A 9,281-nucleotide genomic window follows, 5' to 3' on the forward strand; every position below is an offset into this window, starting at 1 on the left:
TTTTTTTAAAAGTAAATGAATAAAGATGGAATGATTAAATAAATTATTTTTTTGCCTTCCATTTGAAAGTCTTTACTATTTCTGGATCAGAATTTAAAGACCCAAAAGTGATCATTTTCTCATTGCTTGCCTCTTAGTGCTGGCTGTGTCTCAGAAGGACTACCAACATGTGACGGTAAAACCGGGGAGCTCTGCCGAGCTGCCATGCCTGGTAAACTCCAACCTGGCGCAGTTGATCTGGAAATCTAACGGCTCAGTCCTCACCGAGGCTTCTCGCTTCCACTTCATAGCCGAAAACGGGCTCCTCATTTACAGCGTGGCACCCGAGGATCAAGGTTATTATGAGTGCTGGTCCGTGGAATGGGCCCCTGCTGCTGGGAAGAACTTCAGCCGCCTCATGGCTGGATACATCCTGACTCTGGATCTTCCTCCCAGACCCCCACTCCAGGCGAGCCCTGTGGCCACCACCTTTGGTAGCCAGGAGACAAGTAGCACACATGCAGCTGAAGGTAATGTTAAAACAGATCGAGCCCCACTAACTTCGGCCAGCTTCACAGCTACAGTCCTCCTCACCTCCCCACCCCAAACTGACTCATCACTAACCCTGCCGCCCAGCAGCACAATCAAGTTCCAGTCAAAGCAGCACGTCCCACTGAACTCCGTCATTTCTCATCCAGACAGCCTGGACCCCGCAGCTGAGTATTTGCAGCACAGCAACAGCATGGCTCTCCTCTTCCTCTTTCTCCTGTTTTTCCTCCTCTTCTTAGCTGCAGTGGTGTACAACTGCTACATGCAGTACCTCCCTGCTCCCTGCCTGAGGCTGCGAGCCGCTCTGCTGGGCAGTCACAAGAGCGCCCAACAGCCTGAGTACTGTGCCTGTGAAGCAGGTTTAATGGAACCAGCTGCTGTTACCAAAATTAACATGACTGAGCAACCGACCCAGAATGGGAGCCAAACCACCCAAAACCTGCGGGCGCTCCGCGACACTGGGTATGAGACTGAGCCAGAGTGTGGCAATGGCCAGGTCCCCTCACACACCTTTGGAAGCAGCAGCCCCTCACAGGAGAAACCTTTTGATGTGGACTGTGACTCTCAGTCCATCCAGTTTGCAGATGCAGATTAACCTCTCTGCTAGCCAAGCGTCTGTTCTGCTTTTCTTTCTCTGTGTAAAAACTGTAAGGGAGGTCACACTCTTTCTGTGCCTGCACAGCATACAAGCTAAGTGTGTCTATGAAAGTCTGGCTGTGGAGCTTTAACGCCCAAAATCAGATTTAGGGTGATGATCAAACAAAAACCTGTACTCAAAGAATCGACACCCTTTCAGCTTAGTCCAGCAAGAGAAGCTATTTCTTACATTCCAAAATGGAAACATTGTTTACCAAATTGGTAAGTAGCAGTGATGTTTTCCAAATTGGAGTCATATTTCTGTACCGCCTGAGTGCAAAATAATCTCTTGAAGCGTCTGCATTCTTTTGTTTTTCTATCTAATCGACGATAAAAGCTTCAGCATTCTAGTTATGTCTCAGGGAGGAGTTGCTCTGTATGTTGTAGGCTAGACTTGTCGCACAGCTTTGTCATCTGCTGCATCCGGTGTATGAGGTCGCAGGGCTTTCAAGGTCAGAAAAGAAGAAAACAAGTGGACATGTGACAACTAGTTTGATAGAAGAATGCTGGAATGTATCAAACCACTGTCTTGTGAGGAGTGGCACTGCTGCACTCTTGTATTTTACTTTTATTCCTATTTGTGAAGGCAACATTCCTGTTGATCCCGTGTATTAACCTTCATCAGTCATCTTCCCTTCTGTGGTCTGTAAATGAAATGAAAATGTACAGTATGAACTGGAACTTGATAACGGAGCCCTGGAAAAAATCTGAAGTTTTATTTTTTTTGTTATTGTGGTTTTATTAAACCTTCAGTTTTACAACATTCTCAGATTATATTATTTAAGATGACCGATCTGTGGTAATACCATTTTTGTCTAATACATAAACAGTTGTGATCTTCCTTTTATTTATTGCAACAGCTCTGACTTTTTGATCATTAGTTAGTCTCCCTTATATCTCCTTTGCATGTCATTCCTTGTTGAGATTTTCCTCTCCTCTTTTCACCACCCCTTCTCACAGCCTCTTCCTCTATCGACACTTCATCCTCCCCGCTCTCCTCTGGAAGTAGCTCTGCCCTCCCTTCCTCATCCTCCTCCTCTTCTTCTTCTTCCACCTCCTCCTCTTCCACCAAGCCCCACAATGTGGAGGCACGGGAGGCAGAGGTGAGACTGTTGCCTCCCCTGCTGAAGGACCAGGCCTGGGGAATTCATGCCCAGGAGTCCTTCATGCTCTTCTGCCTAGCCCTGGGTGAGTGGTGCCTGTGACTTTGCCTCAGCTCACAACTCAAACTTCCCCTCCTTCAGAGACGAATGCTCTGTTTGGAAATCCTTTCTCCCCTGACTTATTTGTCACTCGTTCCCTGCTCTTTCTCACTTGCATGTTACCATTTACCCAAACACAAACTAACCCAGAGGGAGCGCATTTGCGTTCTTGGATTTATTTGTAACAAGTCAGACCTTTTGCTTTCAGGTGTTTGACTTGTGGACAACTAAATGCCAACATGTTGAATCAGTGTTTTGAATAGACAAAGCCGGGGCTTGTTGTTAAAATGTAAATGTCTCATTCTGTCAACAAAAGGTATCTTTTTTAATTTTTTGTGAACTATTTGTGTAACCACAATGATGGGCAAACTTGTAAAATTTAGATATGAATGCTTCTTATTCAAGGTGTTGATAATCGTTCCATATATACAAACTAAAGTCTCCTGAACTGTCAGCCATTTTTATTTTGTGACTGTAAACATTTGTAAATATATTTGTATATCTGGAAAAATACTTTTTTTTTTTTTTTTTGAAGATGTACATAAATCAAGGGGACACATTCTGGGCTGTGGTTCTTGGTAGAGAGGTGAAATAAACCTTATCAAATGTTTTCACCTCTGCTTTATGTTTTTTTCATTTATAGTGTAAAAAAAAAAGATATCAGTGTTTGTTAGGACATTTAGAATATACAGTGGCATACGTAGTCCAAGTCTAAGAAAGAATAATTCATTTATTTTCTTTCCCCTCTAAGCAGATGCTCTCTTACAACTAGAATAATTGTACACAAAGCTGGTTGAGACTACAAGATGATGGCAAGTAATTTTCAGGTTTATTCATTGCAAAATATAAGAGATGGCAGTTAATAGGAATGATATTTGTCAAGTTAGGTTCTGGGGGACCATGAAAAACAAGTTGTTGTGGAATAACTTACTAAATCCAATTGACTGCTAAAGACATTCAGGAAGGCTGATCAGACTCTGGAGAGGTGATGCACTGTTCTACCACTTAGCCACACCTGCCCAAATGTCGACCCTCATGGACGAGTTATCGGGACAAAACCTTCTCATGTCCTCGCCACATTCATACGCAAACACCTCAACAGAGCTTTGGAATTAAATTAAATAAAAGAAAACTTTTCGACAGCAATGAGCAAATGTACACGTAATATAAAACGAATGCAGAATTTCATTAAAAGATCTCGACTGTTAATTGGATTGATCATGCTTTTGGCTTGTACTGCAGTTTGTGATAAAGGTTGAGGTAAGGACAAATCTCATTTAATATCTGGATGTTAATGGAGCCCAATATTGGTCATTAAAATAAGCCACATAATGACCCAAAACAAACCAGATCCTCCTAGAGCTATGGCTCTAACAGTCCTCCTCCCCGCCCCCAACCTAAAACATCACTGAAAATCTCTGGATAAACCTCAACAGGTGTTATGCAAGGTGCCTACACTTTTGCTTCAAGTGTAAAAGATGGAAATAAAGTAAAAAGAAAGTCGTGCTTTAAATATTAAAAATCTTTAACTTTGTTAAAAGAATTACAATTCTGTTAAAAAATAACAACAAAATAAATTTTGTACGAGGGTGCTAAGATGTTTTCATGCTACTGTACTGTAATTCCGACACAGTTATATCTTTGCATGTATATCCAAGTCCTTGGAAATGTTCACTGACACTGATAGCCACAAGCAGACCTACCAAAAAGTATTCCCATTTCTAAGAGAGCGTCTCGACAATCGGGGGTAAACACAAGGTCCAATTCTGTCCCACAGGTCCCAGTGATGTCCACATTCACTGGCTGGTAAACGGGCACATCCTGGACACCCCCGTTAGGGAGCACCGCCTGCCGCTGGGTCATAAGGAGATGCTAGTGAGCAGCTGGCTCCAAGAGAGGCCACTGATCAAAGATGCACGTTACCACTGTGTTGCTGAGGCCAGCACAGGAACTGACATGTCTGAGGTCGACCTCAGCCTCACTATTGGAGGTATCTGGACCTGGTTTTGCATGGCTGTGAAACATCCAATGTGGAGAACATTATGGTACAGGGATTATTATGTAGTTAAACAGTAACACTTGCAGAGTTATAACAAAGTAGATTGCCTGGGATTTCTTGCCAGTTCTACAGCTAAAGAGATGGAAAAATAAAATGGTTTATACCCATAAATGATGTTTGGCAGATGAGAGCATTCCATCCAGGGATTTGAACCAGTGGAGAGGTGCGCTCACAGAACACGAGCAACTGCTTAAAAGATGGGAAAAGGCCTTGGTAGGTGTATGTTCTTAAAGTGTTTTGGGTTTTTTTTCTTCTTCAGAATCTCGTAAACATAATTGTGCAATTGCTTGGATTGACTTGCATCGTGTGCACTAGTCGTAACCTGCCCTGCATGTTTGGCTATTGAGGTGTGCTTGAACCTCTTTGCCAGTTTGTTTTTCTTTCCCTTCAGGAGCACTAAAGAGGTGCAAAGTCCAGATTTATTGAGGCCGTTGCCTCAATTATGAAATAAACAGCTTTGGTGTTTCTGTAGCTGACTTTTTCCCACAGTGGTTTCCACAGGCTGAAAAAAGACTTTGCAAACAGTGATCAGGAAACTTTGAAGTTAATTCATTCTAATAAATGCCTCACTAGCTGTCCCTGCATCTTTTTTCTTAAATGTTTTTGACTTCATTACAGTTAACCAAATTTCTGTAGCACATGAGGATTAACCACATTCACCTAACTGAATTGGAACTAAATACTTACATGTTCCTTTAAAAGGATTACTTGTCTTGTGATGTTTTAACTTAAGTTTTTGGATTTCTTCTCCCACATCTTTCACTTCATCTTAAACGAACAACTGCGGTGCTATCCTTGAATAGCTTGGAAGTGCTACATGCATGCATCTCATTTTAGTGAGGAAAAAAAAGAAAAGCCATAAGCCTTACAGAAAGACTGTTAAGAGTTTTTATAATTATTAATTACATTTACAAACATCTTCAGGGCCTACAGCATTTCCCTTCTGTATCTATCCTCAACTACTTGCATAGTACAGCTCTGTTTTTCCCTCTGCAGGAAAGCTGTGATGGCCACAAAGCCCTGTGAGGACTTACTTGACCTGGATGTGAACTTGTCCCCAGTCCAGGTGGACCACACCCTTGACACTGAAGGTTTCATAAATGTCTCGGTGTCACGTTCATACACAGGGGTTCTATGGACCACGCTGCAAAGATTTCACAGCTCCTGCCTCCTGTGGGGGTTCACCTGGTTGTGATGATGGTTTCATGCTCCTTCCAAACTATACCAGGGAATGAAGCTCATTGGTTACCTCAGTCCGATATCGTTTGGGCTGCATTTGTTGCGATTTGTATTCATAAAAACAAATGTTCTGACAGCAGTGCTTGTATGGAACAATAAAACTGTCTCCATATAAAGTTTGCTGACCAGTTTCTGTAAGTAAGGAAGTGGCAGACCCACTCAGTGTGATTTATTTTGTGATGTTTGTACTGTCACTTCCTTAAAAACACGCTCTTTGATTCTTAATAGCCACCTTTTTCAATCTGTTTTTTTTTTTTTCATTCAATGGACTCTTCCTTCAAGCTTGCTTTTTTAAATAAGAAATGGAGCCTCTGAGGTTAGCTTTCTTTTCATCCAAAGCATACTTTTTATGTTTGACGATTGATTAAATCACCACAGTGAAATTCATGATAAAAATTTAAATGAATCTAATCATGTAATACACTGAAAGGTTGATTTCTTACCGTTTATTTTAAGCCATTAAATTCTTTACATTTAAAATGTGACAACATACCTGACTGATGCAGAAATAAACACTTTGTTTTATCTGTTGCTTTCATGAATGCATCGCATTCTTGTCATAGTAAAATGTAGATGAGGATTTTGCACTCTGCTGTGGTAGCTCTGGATATGTTGCATCTTTGTGTGATTATTGAATTAGCTTTGCTCTGTGAAAACACTCATTTTAAAAGTATTTTTCAACACTAGTCAAGATGATGTGCTGCTAGAATGATATCCACTGGTAATTCTGGCTTTTTTTTTTTTTTTTTTTTTTGCAAATGCGAAAGTTGTATATGGGAGCAGTTGATTGAGGTTTCTAAATCCCAAGTAAGGCCTAAAACACAACGCAGGTTGAAGAGGAGACGTCTAAGATGCAGAGCAGGAACATAACGGAGAGAAAGGAGGAGGAAGTAATTTATTTCCTTGATCGTCAAGGAAAATGTGATAACACTGGCAGATAAATAGGACAAACTTGGAGCCCTTATGAGGACACAGCAGGGAAACGTATAACATCTTTCTGATGGGTTTTAAGACGGACAGTTAACAGTAAAGGTGGAGGTATTGCAGTGTTTAATAGCACATGCTGTAATTCTGAACATGTACCTGAGAAGGAGCATCTATGGAAATGTACTGTTGGCTATGAATTTTTGTCTGTGTTGTCTAGTGAGAGTTCACCTGTGCTACTTTCAAACGCTGTGCTTAAAAAATCATCAGCTAAGTTGTTGCCAGGCTACAAGCAAAAAAACATCCAAACCATTCATAACAATCTGAATATCTCAACCGCACCTCTCGCTCTCTGCTACGCTTTCACTTCTCAACTAATTTCTATTTCATATCTACAAACTAACATATCTATAACAATCATTTACATGACAGAAACATGATTTTTCTTTGGGAATTTAAAAAAAAAAAAAAGAATAATTTTGGTTGATGACTTCTTACAATAAGCAGTGTTTGATGGCGGTCACGTTTCAGATATCCATGTTTTACCAAATACTTTTCATTCTAAATTTCTCAGAGTTTTAATCTGATAAATATTCAAATGATCAAAAATTTTCAGCCAAAAATCTAAGGGAAAAAAATAAAATAAATAAATGTTTATATCACAAATTAGTCTTTTCTCTTCCATTTGTCATCTCACCAACCCTCAGATTTATCTGGTGTTCTTGGTCATATAACCATATGTAAATTTGTTCTGCTCCATCTCAAGCTGCTTAAACAATAATATGCTGCTATCACATTTATGCTTTAATAATAATCTTATTTCAAATATATCATAATATAGTACTTTAAATACATTTGGCTGCTTATAAGTACATATTCATGCATATGTATTGGCATTTTGCTACTTATGTATTGGAATATAAAATTTTAAAATATGTAAAGACACATTAAAAATATGGAATTTTACGTGCAATGGTGTGGTTTTACATTGCTGTAGTTGTACTAATCTGAATGCAGTCACAAGTTACGACTGTGCTGGATCAAGCTAATGTGCCACACCAGCATTTTGCACAGAAACACCTTCTTCCATGTGAATTATTTATGAACCAAGCATTTCTCCTTGGAATTCAGTTATAACATTTCCAGACAACACACACAACATATTCCTTGGCTGGAAACTAATTCCTTACACAGATGTAGATTGTATCCAAGACTCCAATGTACTGCAAATTTCCCAATGACTACTACATGACCATGAAGAATATTAAATGTGGTATCCTTTAGTTGTGTTACGTATTTGAAGTTTATTGTATGAGAAAATAAATACTCATTGGCCAGAGTTCAGTATCTCAGTGAGACACTAATGATTTAATTGTTTTCCTGGTGCTAACCACCACAACTTAAGCCACAGCACCCTCTTGTGTTTAAATAATGGAATAGAAAGCAAAATCCAAAACCAGAAAACAAACAAAAAAGGATCAAGCGGATATCAATTGTAGAGTAGACTTACAGAGGAAAGGTTGCGTAAATACTCTCAATTAAAAGTAGGTTTTCAGTTGATTCATATTATTTCATAAAGTCACATGGCAGGTCTCTTCCTCCTGATTGTCATTGTAATATGAAACAATCAGAAACAGAAATCTCTCCAACAAGTTGATCATTCCTTATGAAGCCATAAGTAACCAACATGTCATCACAGAAACGTAGCACTTTGGCTAACAAACTGCAGCATATGCACAGTAAATAAAATCTCATATCCAGAGATGATTCAATGAATATCAACAAAATAATAATCAATTTTAATAGTCAAATAAAATTCACAGGAGATCATTCAAGATTGTTGATAGCATGAATGTTTTGGTAAAAGTCTTCTAAAGAGAAGGATGTGGGCCTCTGGAAGGACAACAAATTAAGCGATACAAAGAAATGACCAACACAAGCTATCATTGTATAGTCTGTTGTCTCATTGTTGAGGGAGCTGGGTGGACAGAGTGTGAGGAAAATAGTGAAGGAAGTCTCAGATGAGGCAGTAAAGTCCAGTCAGTGGATTTGGATTAGAAGAAGCAATAGCAGCTGGGGGCCCAGCAGGGGCAGCACTTAGGGTAAACAGACTTTTGGAAAAAGCGTTCAAGTTCAAGATATTTAAGTGGAGGGTGTGGCCCATGTGAGCCTTTTGAAACCAGGCGGCCATTTTGGGTGAGTTGGCTTTGAGTGAGTTGTATGACTATGTTTTTGCTGGCATTTTTAGTGATTGTAGGACTGTTTAGGTGAGTTTGTCTGCTGAATCTGCAAGTGTGTCTTGTCCTGCCTCCACCTCTGACACCCTCTATAGGTTCATTACCCCCTACCCGAACCAGGGTTTGAATCCCATTCCTACTTATCTTTACCTCTTTTATTTCTCCCCCTACCCAAACCAGGGTTTGTATCCCCACCCCGCTGTGACTGGTGTGCAGTTGTTGAGAGGCTGGGGTAGCTTGTGGCTGTAAAAAAAAAAAAAAAAAAAAAAAAAAAGATGTTGTTGTTGTGGTGTGAGGAGCAGTGTTGGCTGGCATTAGGGGGGTGACTCTGGGACGCCAGTGATCACTGTCTAGCCTCCTGTAGGTGTCATGGGCCAACTAAACGAAACACTGATGAAAGGAGGTTCCCACCTGATGACCCCAATGACATGTTGGTCAGCACTGCTCACTGATTTA

The 9,281-nt window shown here is 40.2% G+C and overlaps 1 protein-coding gene across 7 annotated transcripts in view; it reads left to right on the plus strand.

The window, feature by feature from the left end:
- The window catches only part of sema4d (sema domain, immunoglobulin domain (Ig), transmembrane domain (TM) and short cytoplasmic domain, (semaphorin) 4D), a 46,785-nt gene extending 38,929 nt beyond the window's left edge, over window positions 1–7,856 (plus strand). For 4 of the 7 annotated variants that reach the window (XM_075456553.1, XM_075456551.1, XM_075456552.1 and 1 more), the window contains one exon: window positions 138–2,218. In XM_075456553.1, the coding sequence (XP_075312668.1) occupies window positions 138–1,123 (986 nt within the window). In that variant the 3' untranslated portion in view covers window positions 1,124–2,218. Of the gene's footprint in view, window positions 1–137; window positions 2,353–4,143; window positions 4,357–4,549; window positions 4,639–5,421 lie in introns of those variants that run through there. The other 3 variants (XM_075456550.1, XM_075456554.1, XM_075456555.1) reach the window with 3 other exon arrangements.
- Window positions 7,857–9,281: the final 1,425 nt, after the last annotated feature.

This window comes from Odontesthes bonariensis, chromosome 22, assembly GCF_027942865.1.
Source record: "Odontesthes bonariensis isolate fOdoBon6 chromosome 22, fOdoBon6.hap1, whole genome shotgun sequence".
NCBI classification, from domain to species: Eukaryota; Metazoa; Chordata; class Actinopteri; order Atheriniformes; family Atherinopsidae; genus Odontesthes; species Odontesthes bonariensis.